General features: G+C 38.0%; 1 protein-coding gene across 1 annotated transcript in view; it reads left to right on the top strand.

Moving 5' to 3' along the window:
- The window catches only part of CDK14 (cyclin dependent kinase 14), a 243,004-nt gene that overhangs the window by 112,790 nt on the left and 105,183 nt on the right, over positions 1-25,031 (top strand). Inside the window, exon 8 of the mRNA XM_019471112.1 lies at positions 4,142-4,235. Coding sequence (XP_019326657.1) covers positions 4,142-4,235 — 94 coding nt within the window. The remainder of the gene's footprint in view (positions 1-4,141; positions 4,236-25,031) is intronic.

Genomic DNA, 25,031 nt, shown 5'->3' with positions numbered 1-25,031 from the left:
AAGCTTTTATGTTTTGGGTTTTTTACAGTATTAAAGTACAGATAGGCTGGAGATTCTTCTTGTCACAATAAGGATCTTTGTTACATAGAGACAGGAATGTGAATTCTTAAACCAAAAATATAAAACCAACCCACCAGTAAGCAAGTTAATTTTAAGGGAATATTCTCTTGAATTATAAAAGCTGTGCAGAAAAAAAAAAATGCAGTTTCCTGAGGCATCCAACTTCATTTATACAGGCTCATTTACTATGTCAATTCAAATGCAAGAGTAACTCATTTAGCTGTGCTATTAACTCTTACTGCGTATAAGGCTGTATGATGACAGCCAGAGTCCCATGAAATTAAGCAGGACAATAGAAGGGCAATATTAGATGGTATGACCACGTACGATCTCATCAATACATCAATAGGTTTAGTCACGCTTTTTGTCATGAGAGGGTAAGCCACCCATTTCAGCATTAAATGGCTGTCACTTTTACCTTGCAAGCTTATCCTATGCCGTTCCATTGGAAAGATCTCTGAATGAAGTCGCAGCATTTGGCTTATTTATTCAAAGTCAGAAATCCTATAAAGAGAGCAGGAAAATCTGAATCGAATACACTAAAATATGTTAGGCTAATGTTCTTTTGTTACAAATTATTTCTCAAGTGCTGCCTGAAAATGGCATTGTATGCTGAGTGTGCACAAATTATACATAAATAACATACCCTTGGAGTTGCATGCACATTAAAGCCAAGTTAATTTGTTGTATTTCATATTTCAAGAAGTAATCTTTGTGTCATAGAAACTAGAGATGGGAGTGATCTGTGAGATCATCTTATCCACCCTACTATTTGCAAGTCTGGAGATCATCTTATCCACCCTACTGTTAATGCAAGTCTGTTCCCTGAAGAATATTCTTAAGTGTTTCAGCTTGTCTAGTTTTACACGACTGTAACTGTGGAGCTTCAAGTCCATTGGGGGGCTGGGGTATAGCATGATTGTTAAGTGTATTTCTCTAACACTCAACCCTAAAATTTTTATTTCTGAAAGGCATTCTGCTATTTCTAGTTATACTATCTTGGAACTACCTACAGTTCTGGGAACCATTAAAATCCTAATCAGTTCTTCCCTGTCCTTCATTTTGCATAATTTTAAATACAGAGTCATCACGTTCTCCCTGTCCCTTGTGTTTTCTTGTAGCCAAGAATGACATAGTTCTCTTAATTTTTCCTTACAAACCAATTCTTCTAGTACAAAATAATTTTTGCTTTGCTCAAAAATCCCTCTAACCTGTTTAATAGTTTGTGAGGTCTACAAAAACAAGACTAAATTTCAAGGCTTTGTAGAGGCTTTATTTCTTTTCATGTTCTGTGTGTGCACTTACGGTTTGTGATTCAGGGATCCTATTATGTACTCAGTTTCTACTTGCTGTGAGCCTAAAATTCACTGATACCACTAAGACATCTAAAATACCATCCAGCCATCTTGAAGCCTTTATGTGCTATTACGGCTTTCTGGGTATTTCCTATCAGTTCAATGTCATACTTTTTTTTTAATTATTATTTTCTTTTTTTGGTGTGTGTATTCATTTAATCTTCTCTTTCTATGGACTTATTCTTCAATGTGCTGAACACCAGAACCTTTGAAACCAAGCATAAGCTTAATTTTCAAGTGGGCCAAAGGGAACAGCAGTCCTCCAGCTCAAACTTTGAAGGTTGTTTATGTTTCTCTCCTCAATTATTTTAACAACCTTTTGATTTTTGTACTAGTTGTTTTATTTAACTCCAGTACTCTTCACTCTCATTTCAGCTTGTGACTAAATGGAGTACTAGGTTACATAAGAGTCCAAGACATGTAATAGGATTCTTCTTTCCAAGCAGGAAATTTTTCTTCAGTAGCGTTGTTTGCAGTTTTTACTTGATTTTTGGCTCATACTTGTCTCAGACCCGCTAAAAGTGGAAAATTTTGTAAATAGATTATGTGAAACAATATAAAATTTGGCAAAACCTTCCTGTTGCCTTTACAGCATTTCTGTTCAAACAGCTAGCTGAAGTTTCTCTGCAGGTAGCAGTACATGCCCTCAAATGATACACTGGTTTAATCAAATGCCTGTTTTCTGGTTGCAAGAATAGAACTCTAATCCTCTTTTCTTTAGTCTAAATTCAATTGTTTTATTTGTCATCTTGAATAAATTGCTTCTGACTGAAATCTTGAATTTTTCCTTGCCTGAGATCCTGATACTGTTTGTAAGTATTTGACTAAGATATATTGTGCCTATCTGTGCCTAATGAAGCACTAACCGGACTAAATGATGAATGGCAGTTTAATCAATTCAGTTCATTTGGTAACCAGCAGAAGCATATGGAACATAAATTTTAACCTCTCTTTTATAAACACTTGAATTATTCTAAAATTTGACCAGAACTGTGCTTTCCAAGGTTTTCCTCTACTTTCAATGCCTAAGGAGAAACTTTGCTTAATATATCTGTGCTTTGGGACATAGAATTAGAAAATAGTGATGTAAGTTTAATTTTCTTCTTCAAGAAATTTGACTATTAACTCTCATTGTCCTGGAACGTGAAATTATTTCATTATTCAGTAGTGGCCAAAGCCTTCAGAGATGAGGAAAACATGGGCTGTCTGCCGATAATCTTAGTTAAGTGGTATCTATACATACTCAGCCCCAGCCTTAATGAAAATATGCAATCCATTTTCATTAAGTTGTTTTATTCTAGAACCACTTCCTCACCAATATATGCACACATATCCCTAAAATTAAATGCTGCTTTCTGAATGCATCATCACGGTGCATAAGCAATGAAAAGGTATGTAATTACTATGTTCTAAATAATTTACTTCTAAAAACAAAGTTAAATTAGAGGTTATTGCTGGGATTTTCTGACGCACAAACACAACTCTCAGTTTCAGGGAGAGGTGGTACTGTAGTTAGTTTTGCAAATTCTTGGTTCATTTTGATATATATTTTGGGTTATTGAATTGGCATTTGTTTTGGGTGAAGATTTTTTTTGTGTGGTTACTTACACAGACGTGTTTATACAGCAGACGTAGGTGTTTGCATGCGGAAGTTGTAGAAAAATGTAATTGAACAAGTTAAAATATACAATCAAATTCTGCATCCTATTGGTAGCCAAGGGGGATGTTTTCCCTTAAAATTATTTTTCCTGAGGGAACAAGCAACTCTTGAGCTTTCTTCATCCAGAAAAGATGCAAATGCAAGTTTGTAATTTGTTTTGCTTTTCAGATGCAGGAAGTGCACAGGCTATCTGAAATTTGAGTTAGAGTCACAGAAACTTTCCTCAACTTTTGAGAATCCATTCTTCGTGCTGTAGTTAGTATGTCTCTCATATTTTTGCCCTCTGATTTCCCAGTTCTTCTGCCAGTGGCTTAACTGAGTGGGATGAGGGAAACTCATGTGAAGTACCTTTTGTGAGAGACCAGGGACAGGAGCTGTAATGAGGTGGCTGTCGTGGTGGGGAGAGGAGGGAGCTTGTGACTGCTCAGCCCATTGCAGCACCTCTCAGCCAGAGCTTCTGGGGGATGGGGTCAGCAGCCCCTCAGAGCTATATGCTTTGAGCTTCCTTCTCTTATGCTGGAAGAGGGGAGAAGAAAGCCCAAGCAAGCCCATCCCAGAAGTCATCTGCATTTGGGCAGTAGCTTAGTTCAGTGGCTGTGAGCGGCCACGTGCCCTTTTCCTTTTTACTCTTTTTTTTCCAGATTTTCTTCCCCTGCCAAGCCCTTCCAGTGTGCCTCCATGACGTAGTCCTGTCCCTATTCAGCTTCTCCCAAAGGCGCTCTCTCACTGCCATTCCCACATCCCCAGAATTTATTTGGGAGCATGAGTATGCTGCTTGGGTAGTACTCATACAAACAGAGAGCAGCTGCTGTGTCTTTATTGGTCTCAACAGCTACCATCCATATTCCTGCTACCTCCACACTTGCCTTCAAACACCTGAGAAGTATTCATATGTATACACTGGTTTTAGTAAATGCACATGTTTGTCCTTCAGCCTGGTGTTGATTTAAAAAAAAAATAAATTATATAAATACTGGTGATGGATACAAAAGCATTGTTGCTGGCCATTTAATCTAGAAGAAATCTTCCTAACATTGCATACTTTCTTTTTTTTTTTCCTCTGTAGGGGAGTGGGTTGTATCTTTGTAGAAATGATTCAAGGGGTCGCTGCTTTTCCAGGAATGAAAGACATTCAGGATCAACTTGAAAGGATATTTCTGGTGAGTTCTTTATTGCTGAAGTAATGTGCCTAAGACAACAATGGATTGATTGATAAACGTTCACATATTTCTTTGTGTCAAGAATTAAATTACTGATAGAGCCAAGGATCAGAAGCCTAGTCCACAAGCTAGATACGGTTTACTCGATATATTCTTGAAGACTGTGTAATAAGTTCAGATCCTAATTTTTTCAATTAATATTTTTCAAGTAATCTACAGAAAGGTTTTTATACAACTGTAGAAAAAAGCTTTCCAAATGTAAGGCAATGGAAATCCAGCCAGTTTGTCATCCTCACTTTGCACATGATCAAAAATGACAACTCTGGTTGGTGCTCTATTAATATTATGCTAATATTGTATTGTCAATGTCAAGTATTTTTTGTGAGATAGACATATAAAGGAATAGTAAGATAGGAAAAGAGGTGAGAAACAGAATGGGAAATCAGAAATCATGCTTATACTCAAGTTCAAAAGGAGTCCTTGACTACTGCTTCTGCAGCCTGGTTGGGCCCTTCATAAGGTGTATGGGTAGCTCACAGACACTGATGACACACCCACACTGGGAGTGAAAGAAGAGGTAATTTATATCAAGCATAAACCATCATTTACACATTTTTCTTTCCAGGGTGTTCTGGTTTTTTGGTTGTTGTTTTTGGGGGGTTTTTTAAACTTACTCTTTCTCCCATTGTGCTCTGGGTCTGGCAGTTCCCTTTCAAAAGGCTCAGGAACAACTCTTCTTGACTCCCCGATAAAGGGTTTCATTTACTCCGATGCCTGCTGGGACCTGTGCTGTTGTGGAGTGGGTTTATTCAGGGAAGCCACTGCTCACCCAGATACTAGCCAAAGTGGCTCCTGGTACTGTGGGGTGGCTATCAGGGAAAGTATCACAAGAGCAGCTTCTTCCCTCAACCTGGCAATCTCTGTTTTGCTTCTGACCACAAATTTAGAAGGGAAGCTTGAGCATACCCTTGCTTTTAAAGGTTATTTTGTTAGTAGCCATTTATTTCAAATGCAGAGGATTTATTTGGGATTCTTTTTTGGCCCATGGAGAGAGAAAGAAAGTCTTTCAAAATGTGTTTATAAAATGTACATTCTTCATTTTACTCAGACTTGCTTGTACTATATCTCTTTTGTTGGGACATCAGGGAATTTAGCAACTGCTTTTAGGAATGACTCAGAAAAAAATATCTCTCTAAAACAAGGCCTTATTTGATTGTGATATAAAAATATCTCATTTTCTGTAAAATATTCTGTTATTCTGCCCACTTGGCTAATACCCTGAAAATTCTGTGCTGTGGAAAAATAACTGTGCCGCAACGTACATAAGGAGCAGCAGTTCTGAGCAGTTCCTGTGATGTGTCTAATTGCTTCACTTGTTTGCCAGCTTGTGTGTTTTAAGCTAGCAACTTCTAGGCCAGTTTTAGGGTTTTGCTTTCTTAAATTATTAAGCTTCTCATTTATTGGGATGAAATTTCCTCCTTATTTATAGAACATGAAATTTTGAAAACAATAAATTCTTCTTTGGGGCTTCATCTCATTTATTGTGGTAAAATTTTAGTGAGTGTTTTTGCTATGGAAATTAAGTAGACTTCTAACAGCAGAAATCAGTGCTTCCTTTAATGGGGCCTTTTTGCACTATATCATATGAGACCATATGAGATCATATGATATAGTGCAAAAAGTGATAGTGATAGGCATATCATATAAACCTACTTTTGTATGCCTTTTGTAAACCTTTTGTATATTCCCATTTTCTTTTATCTTCCCTATCCTCGCAATTATTTGTGTGTTAAAATACCAAGATAAATACACCCCAGGATGAGTTTTGAGGCCTGCCAATTTTTTTAAATTCTGTTTTAAAACTGCAGCTGCAAATATTGAGAACAATGTTGAAATAACAAGGGATAATTTATTGATACTGTTTCTTTAATTTGATCTTTTACAAACCTTCAAATAAAAAGATAAAATTTTGGACCGGATAGTTTTATGGTCCGTTGTAAATCAGGGTTAATTTTTAAATCCCGATTAATTAGGCTTTCTAATGGAAGTGTCTAGTTACCCTTAGCTAAACAGTTTCAGTGAATGCCTTCCTAATGTACTCTAAGCATCATTAAGAATTTAAGTTATCTATTTAGAAGTTATAAAACAAAGGATTATTCTTGTTTGGTTTTGTATTTGAACAGAAGGATTAAATATATTCATTCTCCAGTGAATCATATATAGTGTGGTAGTTAATAGCACTGAAGTACAAAATTAATCAGGTTGTTACACCAGATAACCAATACAATTAATACACAGTGAGCGCTTACACAGGTGTGAAAGAAACAGATCAACCAATAAAAGACTTTTTCCACAAAGTCTTCCCGTAGTTCACATTTTCAACATCCAACAGTGATGGTTTTCTTGTAACAAAGGGTAGTCTTCTGAAAATGGTGTATGGTACACTCCACCTTCACACTCATTCTTTTGTTCTGTAGTCCTCTTCTAAAATACACAACTTGCAACAAAAGGTATATTAATCTGTGTCGTATCTGTTGCCGTTGTTATTAGTCCACATCCATAGCACATAAGAGTCCAGGTTGCAGCTTGAGGCTTTTAGGGAATCAGTTACATTGTAGTAGGAAAGTCACAAAATGCTAAGAAGTAATAATCAGGAAAAGTGAACAAAATTTAATGTGACTAACAGTTTAAAATTCTTAAATGGCTGTTTGATTTCCTATTGTATAATTTCCCATTATTATGTAAATGAAATTAAAATATGTTGTATGTATGCTGTTTCAGCGATTATCAAGTGGAAGTCAAAGAGAGATTCTCTAAATGCTTTTGCATATCTCTGCCATTGGCATTCTTCACATATCTACATAGCAAGAGTAGATGCAACCCAGCACACCACATATGTTTCTTCCTCGTTAGGATTGATGTTTGTTTATGTTTAATAATGGCTTAATTAAGTGATTGTATATAATAGATTAAGAACAGAGATTGATCTTTCAGCTTTAAGAACTTTTCTCTTTAAGCTTGTGTTTCCTGACTTCTATTGTTTTAAACATTTGTGGGTTTTTAAATGGTAATATACACTGATTCTCTATTTCTGTTACAGCAGCTGTTTATAATAAGCGTTCTCAGGTTCCATTACTGTGATAGGCCTCAATAAAATAGCAAGGGTTTATAAACCGGAATCTGTTTTCAGAATTGGACCAGCACTTAGAGATGTTGATGAATGAGCAAGCTGCAAGTTGTTGTTGTCACATATCTGATAATATGAATTCTTTTTCCCACCTATACTTAAAAGTGTGAATAATCTCTTTCAAAAAAACTGTACTTACCAAATAAAATGGAAATCACACATGTAAGTAGGTTGCTTTTTCAAAGAGGTTTAACAGTGAATAAAATGTCTTACTGCAGAGGTGATTTGGTTTAATCAGTATACTATTACATCTTTACTCCTACTTTTTCCCAACATACTAGAACTGAGTTTACTTTCTGGATAGAACTGCATCATAGAAAATAAGGGAGAAGAGTGTAATTACAGCCTGTAAGAGCTAACAAGTCTTTTGCCTTGAAGTATCAAATTAGTGATGTGTCGTCATCATTTCCAGCACAACTGAGAAGATCCAGCAAACTGTTTTGCTATTTTCTGAGACAAGCAACTTGAGGTTTTGTTGCAAGGTGCTAGGTCCAATGGACCAATAATCTGACAGAGTAATCTCAGCATTTCTATTTAGTCTTGTAACACGTGCACAAGACAGGGTGAAGCTTCAATCAAGTACATGTTGAACAGTAAAACCATGGGAATAGGAAAAATATGTGAGGCAATCTGTTGAATCAAAATAAAACCTTACAAAATTGGAAAATATCATTTGGCTTCTGATATGGAGTAGCTAAGATCTTTATCAGTAGTTTATTCCTGTTGATCATTTGTTAGCATACATTTCTCTAGATGCAAACTTTGAGGTTTTCTGTATCAAGGAGAACCTGCCATTGTAAATAAGCTTTAATTACGTCTAGAAGTAAAAGCTGCACCAAATGCCTTCAAGCTAGCCCTGTACCAGGGAGAATCGACAGCTCCTTGGATCTGGTGATGATCAGCATGAGTTAGTTGAGTGTTAAAGCTGATTACACTGAGAAGCCTGCAGTATGCCTGTGCATGCCTTACCCTGAGCCACAATGGAGGTACCAACTTGGTTACAGCTCTGATTTTGATAGAAGGATGTGCTTTTATACTTGCTGTTCTTAACAGATTCAAACCAGATGAGAGTTGAATTTCTTGTGCTAGCTTAATTTTTCATCTGGAGAGAATTTTTTAAGTGGGAAGGTATTTCTGTCTTTTCCACTTTACATGAAGTTTCTGAGAGCCATTATAGATCAAAATGAATTTTCCTCCCAGGCTCCGAAGCCTTCCTGATAAGGGAATAATCTGTGCGTTGGCTGAACTTTAGTCTTGGTGCCAACTACACTGAAAATTACATTTCACTGCAAGAATAATGTATGAAGAGTTCTCCTGATACTTTGTAGATCTCTGCACAAGCAGGACAATGGCATTTAAATGCTGTTTTATCTGTAAAGGGGCATTCACTCTGCAAACACGGTTGTGGGATGCATGCGTGCACCGCAGGAGCCTCACACTGCAGGTAACATGGCACAGCGGGAGTGGGAGTTTGCAGCCAGAAGCTTCTGTCTTTCCTGACATGCATATTGCAAAAAGCTGAGGACTCCTCTCTGGTATTGGATGCTATTGCTCTGTTGGGTGCTATAATGCACAGTATTAAAAAGTAATTAAAAGAGAACAGTATCCATTTGTTGAGCCCAGCAGACTGGTATGCCAAAGGGCAGCACCAGAAACACTAGCTTTCTGCATGGAGCTGTACAGCAAAGACTCGCAAGAGTTTGCAATTTCAGATAGCTATGAAAAATGGCATTTTCCTTTTAAATGGGAATGGAAGTGTTACTTCTGTTATTGAAGATTCAAAGGGCTAGCAATATTTTTTGGTTTTTGTATATATATTCATATATGTATCTGACTACATGCCTGAAGTGTCTCATATCATGTAACACAGGCTAGTAGTGTTTCCTCTGCGACTCTAACGTTAACAGGCATTTGTGAAGCTGTGGAGCTTTTTCCCTGTGGTTCTGTATCTGAAGGTTTGCTTCATGTCACTGATGTCCTCTAAAGCCTGAAAATACATTTTAACAGGCCTCACTTTCATTTAAGCTTATGACGGACCCGAAGGAGCTGTGCTTTCTGGTACATTGTGTTAATAACATCTTTTGGGAAGCTAGCAATGCTAAACCCAAGGGAGAGGTACTTTTAACTATTGGGTTTTGAAGTTCACCTGTGTAATGAGGTGTCTAGTCAAATTTATTGGTCTTTTATTCCTATTTCATTATTCAATACCTGTTTTTCTGTCACTTGGTAAATACTTTGGCTCTGAAATACAGCTTGTTCACCTCTGATGGAACAGATGTATTTGTGAGGCTGGACCTGAGCTGAAATTTTGTTTTGTGTAGGCATGGTATCTGTGGTGCCGTACATGTTGCAGATGATAATCTGGTTGGGGAAAAAGTCTTTGTCTTTGCAAAATAGATAGTTCTTGCTTAGAGGGGGGAAGTTTTCTATAAACAGCTTGTGTTTTCCTCCCATCTCTCTCCATTTTCCTCCAACCCATGACTTCATGAGGAAAACAAGGGGGTTTTTGAAACTCTAATTAAGTAGAAGCCTGACTGCTGAGTTCTATCTTCTATAACACAGCATGTAAGTATAATGAGAGAAGTGCAATGTATTATCCTGCTAACGAATTTACCTCTGCTTTGCTTTATTATATTTCACTTCTCTTCAGCACCACTGAAATTAATTAAATAAATAACAGGCTTCTCTACCTGTGAGTCTTCTCTTTGAAGTTGTTAGCACCTGTTCAGTATTTTACTGCAGTTGCCTGCAGGTTTTGCACTGATACCACTTTTTCAAGGTTCCTTTCTGGGCTTTATGTCTAATGCCAAACTTCAAATGAAAGTAATTCTAAACTAGGCAAGTATGAGGTGAATTAACCTTTAAAATGATCTTTAAAAAACAAAGTAAATCTTCTATGTATTCAAGCTTTGTAAAGTATTTTGGATTTTTTAAGAGTTTGTTTTAAGGAGTTTCAGTTCAATTTTAGCTCTCTGACTGCACTATATTGTCTTCTGTATCACTGCATGTGTAGTCTTTTTCCTTTATAACAGGGCACAAGGTTTTGGATGCCAATTTGCGTTTACCTCTTGTAAAGAACTCCTGTCCTCACCATGTCTGAGTAGCCATAGTCTGTGTTGTTCTTTGCCTTATATCATTAAACCTTATATCATTAAACCCATACGGTATTGGGCGAACAAGCTAGGCCTAGGATTTAAAAATAGCAATCTTGTAAAAATGTAGGAAATTTTCTTGAGGAATATTGCCTATGTGTGTCAGGAACAGAGGCTTTAAAAATATTGAAGTTGTATCTTGCACTCTGTTAACATTTCTTTTAGAAAAGGGGACACGTAACCTCCTATTCATCCAAGTCATAAAAATACCCAGCAGTATATGATGGACACTTGCCAGGGGAGCTACCAGCTGGTAGCAGGAGGGAAGAGGAGGAGGGGAAAAAAGAAATTAATGTGTAACCCCATCCTTGACTTTCAGGGGCTGGCTGGATGTCAGGCCAGCCAGTCACACAACCTGATGCACATAGGTGTCATCTTCTGCTTGCGAGAAGATGTTTCTGTCCAGCCAGCTAATTCTGAACAAAACCCTGAGTGTGGCTGGGATTGCAAGAGCTTGGCTTATTATCAGCTTGGTAGTACAAAACGTGAAGTGTAATTGGCTATCAGAAAAAAAACAATTTAAGACATGGTTCAGTGGAAAACAATGGCTTTGTGGTTTTCTTTGGAATCGGAATGTATCTTTAGTATCTGCCATATTTCAGTTGCTGAATGAGAAATGGGCTATAATTATAAAGAAGCATTGTTTCTTTTCCAGGCTCGCCTCTGGCCTTTGAGAGGGTGGTTACAGGCAATACACTGAAAAAAAACGTGCTGAGACTCAGCTGGTATATATCAGTGCAGCTCTGTTTACTTACACTGGTGTACATCTTTGCAGGCACCTTTCTTGTTGGCCCCATAAACCATAGAAATAGATTTTTTTTTTTTTCCCCCCCTGTGTAAAATCTCTCTCTGTACAGGTTGTGTCCACATGTGTTATGGAGCTGTAATTGCAAACATTTTTGCATGCAGGTGACACTGAACAGAAATGCAGTTGCAAGCAATTTGTGCATATTACAAATGGAGCTGAAGCCCATTCTGAACAAAAGCATTGGTCTGTTATCCAAAAACTTATGCTGCAAGATAATATTGTGCCATTTAAAACCACAGGCCCATTCATAAACCTGCTCTGATATATGCTGGCCTTATTTACTAGGAAAGATAATAAATGTTCAGACATCAAATAGTCATATTGCTTTCTCTTTCCATTTCGTAAATAAAGGAACAGTGTTTAATACACTTGAATCTTCTCTTTTCCCTTTCCTCTTTTACTTGTGTCTGAATTGCACATCACATGCCAAAAGTGGGTTTTCTGAAGAGCATCTTGATTGCCAAAATTGTTGTTTATAATCTGTAGCTCAAGTTCAAACATCCTTAAAGTTGAAAATGTCTAAAAATCAATGAGAGGCAGTTTTAGATGATGATTTTAGAGGCAGGTTACCAGAATCTAAGATTGATATGCCTTACCTGTCTGCACATGTTTCTTAAAAGACTTAAGAATAATAGCTGATTTCTTCTGCCCTCCTAAGAACTGGTAAAAGTATTTAGCTTTTTCTATCATGGTATCTGGGGGAAACATCCCCTTCAGCCCATGCACATGCCTGAGGTACCATTTGCAATAGGCCTAATTTGAATGAAGGTAGACTTTAATACCCGTTTTAGTGTTTCCTGAATCAGTGCCCTAGACTAGGTATTAATTTAGCAAGATGCTGAGCACTTGCCATAAGATTGAGTGTCTTCAACTATCACTGCCATTTACACAAGCTGCTGATCCTCAGTATCTTTCTATAAGCTAAATGTACATTTTCAAGATTTCAAGAGGTTTCAAGTTTTCAAGGGCTAACATAAATCCACATTGATTGGGACAGCTGCTTTTCTAGTTCATTAAATGGCTGTGGTTAAATAATTTAGGCGTTTAATTTGACATATGTTGAAAATTTTGTATAATCTCATCTGAGTTTTAAATACGCGTATAAAAATGCTGTCACGCAATTTCTGTGTGTCCACTATTTGTGTGTTGCCATTACTTATGTGACTTGCACAGAGAAAAGAAAATCAGAAGGAAGACACCTCTCCTGAATTTTTTTATTCTAATTGTTTTTTTTTTTATTATTACTGTCTTTTTATTATAAGAGAAAAGTAACCAACAGGAAAAAAGCTGCATTAGTTTGAAACTGCCTTGAAAAGTACTGGACAAAATCAGTATTAATAAGTAGGAGAAGGAAAGAAAAAAGGCTACAGAAATGAAATAGATTCTGTTTCATAACATGTCCAAAAAAAGAGGTCTTATGTGGGAATTGAGAATAGGAGAATTACCTGACTAAGATCTTAATGCGGTGGGTATTCTCAATGGTTTGAGTGTGAAATAAATAGAGCAAGTTTTGAAGTGTACAATATTATGTTTCATTGTTGTTGCTTTGGTTCTTCCTTCTCCAGTCTTCTGAGTGCTCCATTTAAAATAACTTGGAGGCCATAGCAAAACTGGATTCTTTAGCTGTCAGTTACAGGAAGAAATATGCCCTGTGTTCACTATTTGTCTTTAGAGTGTGTGTGTAAATCACCGTGTAGCAGTATTTCTGGTAATTGAGGTCTGTTTCGGAGTACATCAGAGAGAGCTAATGATATGTTTTGTGAGAACATAATGAGAATTCTTCATGGTGCTTTTTTGGGGCACAACATGATCTAAATGGCTGTGGTGTAAACTCTCAAACCTGTCAGTGATGGAGCAGAACAGCATAAGGTAAATTCTTAACAGAGAGTGTAGTATGGTGCAATAGGTATGTTCTCACCCAAATACGATTGCCCTGATGATGATTACATCCAGAAGAGAAATCAAAAGAAATTTTTAGGCATCTACTTATCACGCTGACAGTTTACGGTTGGATTTCTATATCTTTTGATGGGTGAGAAATCAGTTGACCTTGTAAACTTTCAATTTGATTAAACTTTGCTGTGTCATAAAGAGGGATTTATGTTTCTAGAATGACTCTTGCTCAATTCCTTTTAAAGTTATTTAAAAATATTCTGCAGTTACTTCCCTTCTTCAAAAGGGAATTATTTGCATTGTAACTCATTTTCATCTTAGAACGTATTATATTTGTGGTTTTTTTTCCCCTGTGTATTCTGAATGTAATTGTTTTTCAATAGCTGATAATTGCACTTTTCTCATAAGAGAAAGAAAAGTTGCATAAATTTTGTATCGCTGAACTGGCCCTTCAGTAAAATCAGAGGGAATGCAGCCAGGGATTTTCTCAATCCGTTAGTTATCCTTCTTGTCTCATCTTGGTGTGCATCCGTACAACACGTTGCCCTAACTACTTAAAAAGAGGCCTTAATAATTTGGATGTTGGAGATCCCAGGCATTTTGGTATAGTCTGCTTTGGTCTGATGACCGAGATATTTGGTTAATAACACTGCTGTGCTGCTGGACCGGCTCATTAGAGTGTGCTAGTATTGCTCCTTTCTCTTGGAAAGGGAGGAGTAGAGATGAGGTTCTGCTGACCTCACTGCATCATATCACTTTATCAGCTGCTCAGCAGTTCAAAGCAGGGTAGTAACTGTAGCCAGGGCAAATCCTCTTTTGTTTGTTTTATGGAGCTTTTCATGAAATCCCTGCAGTACCCTATTCCATAAAAAAAATAATTTATCAGACCAGTGAATGTACCTGAAAACTAAGGATAATGAAACACCTGTTTCTTACTAGAGCTATCTCTTCTTTGGGCTTCATTTACTTGCAGTAAAACGTATTTTCAGTGCAGCTTCCTACCACTTTTGCTTGATATTATCTTATTCTTGTTAGTGCTTTCATGGTTTTGTTGCTTTTGCAGCCTTTTAACTAGCTTAATGATAACATCATGCTGCTCATCTGCATTCCTCACGTAGTCCAAGAGATCAGCTGTGCCTATACTGTTGAGAGGTTGATTTTTCTCTCTGATAACTTGCATAGTTAGTTACCCTTGTTTCATTGATGTAACATCTCCCTTTCTACTAATTCAGTGAGATCTTTAAAATTTACCTCCAAAATGTTATGATTTGCCTTGTAATAGCAGGGTTGCTCATGTTAAAGAATTAATGTAGTCATTTTACTGTTCTTGTACCTGATCCTACATCATTTTTCAGCCTTTGTGTCATCAGTATTTCAGGCCATGCATTTCTGTGGACCTTAATGTATTGGGAGTGGAGGATAAGAAACTAACTCCAGTCTTTCTCTTCCTCTCCATCATTATTGACCACTAGTGATACTGAAACTCTGTCATGTGTCTGCGCAAATTTTTTTTTCTGTATTTACATATCCTATTTATTTATTTATCCATTTTCCCCTCTGGTTTGTTTTTTTTTTTGTTTTGTTTTGTTTTTCTGAAAAAGAGTGGACCATGATAAGCAGGTCTTTTGAGGATTTGCCTTCATTCATTCACACTTCATCATTGATTGTGTCAGTGCAAGCCCCCTCGATTCCTTTTGGAGCTGTAGGCAGTATGTTCTCCAAACCCTGCCCAGTCCTCGCAGCTCCCTTCTCCAGTGAGTAGAGAGGAACAGCTCCAGCAGCTCCAGGGAAGTAGTTCCCTTTTGCCCAAAAGTGAGGCTGCAAAGAGCAAGGACTGCCACTGCAGCTGCCCTGCACGTGGCTTAGAGCAAGTTTAAATGGAGACAGGAGACGACTACACCCTAATCCCTCCTGCCTGGTGTTTCTGAGAGCTCAGAAGTCACAGGCAAAGTTACAGAGCGCACTAACGTCAAAGCAAACAAATGGGTTCACTGAAGCTGGGAGTGCAGCTGCCTCTTCCAGTTGAGTGACACCTGCTTTCACCTTCATTTAAATAAGCAAAGTGAAAAGTCTTAGGCCACCTGCCAGCTGATTGTTAAAGCCACAGTGCTAAATGAGCAATAAATGGTTAAATCGCAGAGTTTCCAATTTTCAGAAAATTTGAGTGTGTCAAAATTTGGCACTCTTTCAAAACTCACTTCTGATCTCTATATTTTGGCATGTACCTCATGGTGTCAGGAAAATGAACCCATCCCTCTTACTGGACTTGCAAGGAAATGGGTAAAGAAGGTGTCAGGAAAATGGGTAGATGCTCTAGCGAAGAATTCACTGGAAAATTCCAAAGTGCTCTGGAGTGAGGTGTGCTAGCTCACTACACTGCAGTGGAGGATGTGGTTTCTGTTCAGCCACAGCTTCCCCGTTGATCTTACTGTCTTACCCCACTTAAAATGTCTCGGCTGCTTTTATAGCCAGTGTTTCTCCATCAGAAGTAGGCTGACATTTCCCCCATTTTTAGGAAAAAAAAATCTATTTCTATACTACTTAGAGACTTCCATTTTTCATTCTGCTTGCTTGTTCTGTTCCTGTGATTCAGAAGGATAGTCAGAAGTATAAAACTCTCACTTTTTTAACAGCAAAATACTGTTTGGAATGAATACGCCAAGCATCATGCCGTGGTTTGTTGTAGGAGGCACACTTGAAACTGAACCGCTTGAAATGGATTTTTAGTGATAAGTTTAGACATTTTTAAAAGTGATTTGATTTCGGAATTCTGATAAGGTTCAGTGTAGGAATCAGCAGGATATTTAGACATCCAGGAAGAGTGCTCTTATATCCATCACATATACCCAACACAATTGGAGCTCATTATTAATGCCCTCACTGTTTCAGAAATATTGTTAACACCTGGGCCCGCACATTCTTCAAATGGCAGCATGACTGGCTGCCTTCATTTACTGGACATTGAACAAACGGTTGCTTAAAAAACTTGACAAAATACCCACTGCTTCACTGGGCTCCATGTGGCTGCATGAATCTATTCAGAATTGAGATTATTACAAGATCAAGACCTTAGTTGGCAAAATAAGGAGTTGGCAAACTTCTGGATGATCTGATCGGATTCTAGTATCACACTGTTCTGTGATGCTGAGCACCAGGATTAATATATAGGTCTCAGTGTATGTTATCTCCCCAGGATTTTTAGGTGAGAAAAAGAATTTTCATTTTATTGCTCCCCCACCACCACCGTGAGCCCAGCAGCTCAGTTAGCCCAGCTATGATATTCTATCTGCCTTAGTACAACAGCTTTCCTCTCCACTGCAAATGTGTTTCTGTCACGTAAACGGCACATGTCATGAGCTTCTATTGTGCCATGTGTATGCTGTTCCTTGTGCGTAAGGAATGGTGAGTCCTGGTGTGGTGTCGTAACAAGGCACACTCGCTCCTCCGACGTGTTGTGACTGGGCACCAGGCCAGAGACAAAGGGTTTCCAGTATCCGAGAAGTACAGTGTGCTTCATTGCTTCGGAGTGGGGTTTTGCTCTGGGAAAACGTGGATTGGTTTCTATGAAAACCATTGGGTCAGGTCCTGGTGCAGTGATGATCCTTGTTGGGAATGGATGTGATCCCAAATGTGTTGGTTTGTTCAAATAGTTGCAGTTAAATGATGGTATGGTGAAGAATCATCATATTATTTTAAATAAAACTGTTTTCCTTGCTATTTTTGTGATCATTCATAGGAAGATGCATAAATTTGGTCTGTTAATTTTTTAAATAAGCTCTCCAGCTGAATGGCGACTTTAGCCCTTCAGTATCCCGATGCAATGGTGTAGCTTTGCCTGTGCCAATGAGATTGTACACTGCGACAGTCGGTAGGGATTCATGTGCGTTAACTGAGCTAGTTTTATGGTCTTCAAAAAGACCATAAAGCCAGCTTTATGATCCAAAAGCAGCATTGCTTTTCTGATAAGCCAGCGTTTCCAAAAAAACCCTGTGTAGTGCATACCTGGAATTCAAATGAGCCAGCTGCTGAGCCAGCACAGCAGGGCTTGTGGAATTAAGTTTCAAAAAAGCCTCTCACAGGCTTTTGGCTTTTTTTTTCCCCTCCCTTTTTCGGTTTAAAGAAAAAAAGCAGTTAAAAGACTTGAAATAAATCTTTGAAGAGCATATTTAGGAGAGGACTGTCTGTTTGGGTGTGTTATTCCAAAGGCTTTACAACACAGATAGGAAGTCTGAAATGCAGAGTATATACCTTTCTGTACAGAGTAAAACAGAGCAGATTTTAAAGGATATGTAAACAAGCATGACTTGTGAGCCAGGAGGTCCTTCTGACAGAAAATGGCTGTCTTCCTTCTCCTTCGCAGTGAAGAAAACTGTTCTGTTTGTTCCCAAATGGTAAGGAAGAGGCCTTCCTGCACAGAAATCATCATCAGCTGCTTCTCGCATGTATTAACACCAAGATCTTCCTTGGTGAAATCATTCCCTCTCTGTAACCTTATTTGAGAGCTCACAAGCTCTGGCAATGCCAGAGGAGCAAACTTGCCTCCTTGGAGGAAGGGAAGAGAAATCTGTTGAGGTCAGCTGTAGTCTTCTGCATGCATGAGTTTTCTTCCCAGTCTCTTCCTGATCCACAGCTCTGAGGTCTACAAAAGCTTTCAAATTCTCGTCTCTTCTCTTCTTACTAAGGATCAATTTCATCCTGTTGTTCATCCTGAGGTGTTTTATAGTTTCTGCAGCTGCAAAGCAGGTATCAGAGAAACTACATCTAGTTTAACGTCAAGATTTTTTTATTCTGATGGTGGGATTGTTTGCTGATGGAAGGAGACTCCTCAGCACAGGTGGCTGGGAAAGCTGGAGGGACAGGTCCTCAGTTCTGCTGCTTCAGCCGCTTCAGCATGGAGGAGCCCTCTTTTCACTTTGGAGCTAAACAGTGTCTCCTTTTACCATGTACTACGCTTTTTAATTAACTTGTAATTTGGCTAAATTGCTGCATGGTTGCACTGGCTTGAGGGAAAGTGCAGTCTCTGTCAGGAGTTTGCCTTTTTTCCTTTTGCTGCTAATTTCAGATCCTCTCTACAGCGTAGGCCCCTCTGTTTTCAAAACAAGTTTGCCAAATTCTGTTTTCTTCGTGTTTTTAGCATTCATCTCATTCACAGAAATGTTTTAGTAAGAATCACTAAATAAAAAACCAGTTTATTCCACCATGTGAAACCTTTATGAAAGTTGTAAGTTACTAGAATAGGACGTTACGATGAGATGTGCTGATTACTTGTAGGAAGAGGATGCTACAGCCCAGTAAAAGTTGTTTCACACATGCTTTTTTCTCATTGTGAAATTTAGATTAAATGACTCTGGTTTTGCTCTCTCTCCAATTTAGATTGGATTATGAACAGAATTAGTTTCTAAAAGTCATCTCATTGACAGAATTGTTTCTGTGATTCAAAGAAGTGTAGTATGTATTTAGTAGGTCCTTTTCGGAATAAACAAAACTCTCCCGTGACTAAGCAGTTAAGGACACTGGCATATCAAACCTCAGTAGTGCTTTGTTGTAAGGCTGGGGATTTCATTTAATCCTGTCTTGATGGTCTGCAGCGCTGGGTCTGTGGTGATGCCTGCTCTGTTCCTTCTCCTCCTCCTCCCAGCCGTCGTGCCCAGCTCGTGCAGAGAGAGTAGGTAGAGCCTGGCTCTGCAAAGGTGGACAAGCGTGTTTATGAAGTCTCCAGTCCCCGTCGTCGTCTTCACGTTAGCGCAGTTGCAGTGGTGTCTCTGGCAGGGTCCCTCAAAAGGTAGCTGTGGTTACGATGGGTATGAAGAGAATGATGAGTTTGTTTACTTCTGCTGCAAACAGTGTGGAAACAGTGTTGCGATAAATTTAACTTCTCGATGGAGTCAGCTACTCAAATAACATTTATATACACAAAGTAAGGTTGGAAAAATCACATGCTAAAAACGTTTCCTGGTGAGACTTCTTTGTATTTTGCCTCTGTGTGGAAAGGATGTTAAGAACAGTTGGGTCCTTCACTGTTTCAAGTACCTCATTTTTCATCCTTGACAGAGCTAAAGCACAAATATTAGTTGAACTTGATTTTTTTTTATTTAATGTGTGTTGTTAAAATTTTGTGGGAATGTTGATAGTAATTTCATGTTTTCCTTCCCTCATCCACACTGGCACATTACCTAAATGTTTTTGAAGCAAGCTTTGTCATAAACCACCCCTTATGCTCAAAGCAAGTGGTTTTATTACCCACATATAACGGAATGACGATATTCCACTTCATGGCTGAGTCAGCCTTTTGCTATAGGTGAACCTCGTTCTGTTCTTACTGCTTCTTTTTTCACCTTAGAGAATAAGCCTCAGTTACTTCTGTTTTTTCACAAAACAGCATCACTTTACATACAGCAGAAACAAGCTTATGTTTCTCAGAAACAAGTTCGTGAGGAGGTGCCTTCTCTCTTTTTTGTTGCTGTTGTGTCCTGTACTCGTTGTCTGTGTAGCTGGTACTTCTTAGAGCTCTTGAAAGAATTTAATACCTTGGTGGTTTTTTTGTTAAGACAATGCTTATATCATTCACAAAATAACTTGCAAAAGAAATACTCCCATCAGCTTGTTTTCTAACCAGCCTTGTTTTCTCTTAAATCAGTAATTCTGGTTTAATGTCCTGAATGAATGCAGATCACATTAAACATATTCTGCTACACATTACCATTGTGCATATAAAATGGTGATGGTGAATTTCTTTTTCCTTCTACCATGTATCATCACTGCAAGTTTTGTTGGGTTTTTTTAATGACTTTGATAGCATTTACAGGAACAAAAGGAAGCAAAAAATACAACCTATTCTATACATAAAATTAAAAATAAGAATTTGGATGTCTGATTTTTGTCTGTAAAGAATTATGGGCTCTTGTTTAACACTTCTGTTCTGAAAAGGAATCATACAAGTTACATGACTGTTTTCTATATGCTTAATATGTTGCATCTCTATTTGGGGGGTATTTTCTTTCTTACCTGTATGGGAATAATGAAGGGATATTTTGATGACAGTTGACTAAAAAAACAGAAGGAGTTTTCTATGTAAGAAAAAACTTTTTAACTAAAATACAGTTTTCAGGTTCAACAAGACCTCTTGACTTAAAAAAAACAGAAGGAGTTTTCTATGTAAGAAAAAACTTTTTAACTAAAGTACAGTTTTCAGGTTCTGAACAAGACCTTTAGTGTTTTCCACATAGGATGAGACTGCCTCGATCACACAGTCTCACTTCAGTTGTTTTAACTTTGAATTGATGTAGATTCCTGGTTTAGGAACTATATATAATTTTTGCCATTCATTTAATGAAGTAAGGCTTCAATATTTTAAATCTCAAGGACAATGAACAGGCATATGGTCTTTATTTTTCATGAATCCAAATAAATATATTGTTGCCATCTTAGCTGATTGATAGACATTTCTGTAGCAAAAAATGAGGTGACTTTTTCAATGCAGCTGGGAATCGTGGAACACCCACAACCTTCCCAAAGTTAAAATGTTTTCGGCCTCTATCTAACAAACGCCTAAGTGCATTACACAAACTGACAGATTTATTGTCCTTTATGGAAACTGAACTGCTAAGCTCCTGATGTGAAGAAATGACTGGTATTGAGGCACTTCCATTTCTGTCTCTATCTTTTGGATATTAAACTTGACACTCAGCTGTCATCCGTCGTGCCCAGCAGAGAGTTGAAGGAAGCCTCGCTGCAGTTGTCGGTCAGCAGACTCTGAGTCAGCATGAATAATACACAAATAGTTGCAGAATTTTTTTCTTAACCCATTACACTAAGACCAAATGCTAAGCTGAAGGACGAAGTTCCTCCTTTGATCTTCACTACTACACATACTTTGTGCTCACTGACATGAGGTGGTAATAACAGCACTTTCCCGGATTGTGGAAGGTGTGGTTAAGATCTACCTAACAGTGAATCCTCGGGAGGGGAATACAGCAATAGTTTGGATCATCTGGGCAAATGACTCAGCACCAAGACAGATTGCAGGAGAAAGAGATCACATAAGCTTCTCCTCTTCCAGACCAGATAGGACATTCCACGTTCAGAGGTGGCTCTGGAGTGATGGAGCTGCTGTAGCGAAACCCTGGAACTTGCATGGCAGTAACGTATTTCCTCTAACAAAAAGGAAAAGGACTCCTAGGTTTTTGAATCAGGTGAAAGCTTCATTAGAAATGTATGTTTCGGGAGAATATAGCAAATTTTTGTTGAAAATCAGAACATCCGAAACTTCCAAATCTCACTCAGAAGAGAGAGATTACTGATTTGGAAATGGCTCTGCAGTACTTATTCTCTTCCTCTTCTTATTAAGTTCAGTTCCTCAGACAGCTATAGTCTCCCATGGTACATCACAGCCAAGGACTCACTAAATGCAGTATGTTTTACCCAGCAAACAGGAAGACTGGAACAGAAATCTTGATGATCCTTAAAAGGAAAAATAAAATAAGAAAACATTTTTACATACAGCTTGTAACTTTTCCTAGTTAAAATTCTAGGGCATTTTTAAACAAAAACGTCTTTTTATTAAAGGAAAAAAAAAAGAAAGACTCCTGACTTTTTTTTGACTAAACTTTTTATTCAAAGACTGGAACAGAAATCTTGATGATCCTTAAAAGGAAAAATAAAATAAGAAAACATTTTTACATACAGCTTGTAACTTTTCCTAGTTAAAATTCTAGGGCATTTTTAAACAAAAACGTCTTTTTATTAAAGGAAAAAAAAAAGAAAGACTCCTGACTTTTTTTTGACTAAACTTTTTTTATTCATCAAGTTGACCTAACATGAAAAAACTTGAAAATTCAGCAAATTGCTTAGCTTGATTTCCATAAATGTTGTCTAAGGAAAGGCAGCTCATTTGCATGCTGATCTTGTTTTTCATTCTTCTCTGTTGCTACAAACCCCTGAATAATATCACTGGATGCATATTCTTTGTCTTGTTGAAGTCCAAACCACCACCTTTCTTGATGATCGTCAGATCTAACCAGGGTTAAAGCATTATTTCAGTAATACACGGCTTTGTATATTCAAAAGTTGTAGTGCAAATGGAAATACTTGTTCTTTACTAATTATGCCAGCACTTGGGAAAGAGCTGGTGGGAAAGATTTGCACTGCTGCTTATCTCACAAGAGATTTGGATGACTTCTCCGAACAAATTGTTACCCAGAATGACCTTATTACGTGGCAGTAATAGGGAATGTTTTTGCATTCGAAGCAGAATACAGGACAATATGACTAATTGTGTTGATAGAGTGGCATAATGCTCACTGTAAAATAATGACTCCCGTGGACACCAGGGAGCACATTAATTAGGGGAATGATGAGTCTTTGTAAAATCAGACGCAAAAAGCAAACAACTTTTTCTCTTATATTAAAAAATTAAGGCATTGAAATAGACCTTAATGCATTTGTGTTGCATTTCCTGGGCAATCTTTCTATATTATGCTTGTATATAGAGATTTGAACAGCAGGTTCTGTTTTTGTAACTGTCTGCCAAACAGTAACAATGTCAACTGGCAGTAAAGGTATTTGGCCCTCAGTACCCTGATGTACTGTAAATCTGTTATTTTCGTATAAATAGATTTCTCACCATACAAATTAGATTAGAATCTGGTCCTAATTTTGAACAGCAAGTTTCAAATGAGAAGGTAATTTTATCTTGTTTATTAGGGAATAAAAGAGCTCAGAGTGTTTTATCTTACAGTTGTGTGTAGCGTGGAACAGCAAAACCCCAGTAGGTTTGGGAGTTTTCTTTCCAGAAACCATAACCATCCTGGCCCCTGGAAAACACTAAATCCATTCCAAATTTGAGAATTGTGGATTATTCTTGTGTTAGTAATTCAATTTAAAAAATAGGATATCAAACCATGCATTGGATATCAAACCATTTCCAATATTAAGTTGGGGCTTGATTGCTGTGACAGCAGTGGTTATTTTCGTGTTTTTGGAACAAGGAATGGAAAGAAAAAGTGTTAAAATGTAGAAGAGACAGAACTCCTGGTGGCATGCTTGGGATCAGAAGTGGTGGACCATGAAAGGACAGTCAGAGCTAGGTCGTCACCCATAAAATGATAGGTCCTGGTGTAATGGCTGTTGTCTCAGGCTGCTGTGTCTCCTGTATCTTCCACTTTCACCGGTTGTCGCTGTAAGGTCAGGCTTGCTCTCCAGCACTGGCTGGGTAACCAGTGGTTTGCTACAGCTGGTTAGTTAGATGCCTTTCTATGGTGCCAAGATGTTGCCAGTGGTTTGGTCTGGATAATCACTCTTAAATGCTAAGGGACACTGTTTTGGATTAAAACCAGAAGACTGTTGGGTTCTCCCTTCCTCCCTCACTTTCCTTTTCCATGTTGGTCCCGTAATTCTCTTTTGTAAGCTGCAAAACAAGGCAGATCTTTCTCCCCCGTGGTTTTATATGTGAACTCCACTTTACTGTGTTTATAGCAGGTATCAGAACTCATTGCTTTGGGTTGCCTAATCCCACCTCATCAAAATGGGATTGATTGCTGCTTAGAAGTATCACTTGCAAGGTGATGCTTACAAATCACTTTATGTTGACATACCTGTAGGCAGTGACTGTTTTATCTTCTCCAAAACCACAGTTGTTTCACTGCTGCCTTCTTGTTTGTTGATTGATAGTCACATATTGTGAATTTCTGTATTGTGCATGTTAAAAATTGTATGGAAGAAGGATGATCTTTATAGTGTTTTTACAATGCATTAAAATACAGTGTCTGGATCCTTCCCTGAACTACCAAGTGCCCCTACCTTAAACATGGTAGGCATTTAGACGATAGAAAACCGTAGTTGTTTTTAGCCTGACTGCTACCCTTGACAGAAGGGGTACTGTAGGCGGTTTGAGTACTCCAACGCACAGAACTTGTTCGTAGCTGGCTCTTAAGCATTGTAACAGCAGATGTGCTGGAATATTATTAAAGAGGTGGATTGGAAAACTAGTGAACAAAAAAATTGAGAGTCACATAAGGTTCATTATAAAAGTGATCTCCCATGAAGCCGCCTGTTCCTGGACCTGATGTTACTTTGAAAATCAGAATAATCTGTTTCTTAGCTCCAAGTTCTACATTAAATAGGTCTGATAAATGTTTGTTAGCTGGTTTTAACATTCATCTGTACAGTGCCTTAGCTGCCTATGTCTCATCTAAAATAAGAGATGATTAAGAACATACATTTAGAAGGATGTGACTAATTTTCTTATATTCATAACATTTCATGAGAGAATATTCCTTTGATTTGCTAAGAGGGGTTGCAAAGTTGAGGACCGTATTTCTTAATTTAAACTGAGGATGTGAGAATCTGTGTTTTTAATCCACGGGCTCCCTCTCCTGGTCTGGGAGGTGCTTGGCACCAGGAGTTTGATTGATACAGAAGCCAGGTGAAAGTTATTTGCAAATTGATTTAATCACGACATAGAGTCAACGGTGTCTCCTAACTTCTTCTATGTTTAATCAGGGAATTGTGCTTTTCCTAGTAGCAATAATGAAATTAATACGGTGGTGTGATGAATCAGGGTTGCGGGGCCAGGTTTTTCTTATTCAAATGCCGATTAAGACATATTTCACAAGGACTGAAAGCAATGTCCTACAAACAATATTTACAAATAAAATCAGTGAACTTGCATATCCAAATAACCCCATGAGTGTATACAGCCTAATTGAACTGATACTGTCATCTTTGTTTCTCTGACACCTTGGTGCTCTGCTCCCACC

This window comes from Aptenodytes forsteri, unplaced genomic scaffold, assembly GCF_000699145.1.
Source record: "Aptenodytes forsteri isolate BGI_AS27 unplaced genomic scaffold, ASM69914v1 Scaffold172, whole genome shotgun sequence".
Classification (NCBI taxonomy): Eukaryota; Metazoa; Chordata; class Aves; order Sphenisciformes; family Spheniscidae; genus Aptenodytes; species Aptenodytes forsteri.
This window is presented reverse-complemented; position numbering and strand designations above follow the sequence as displayed.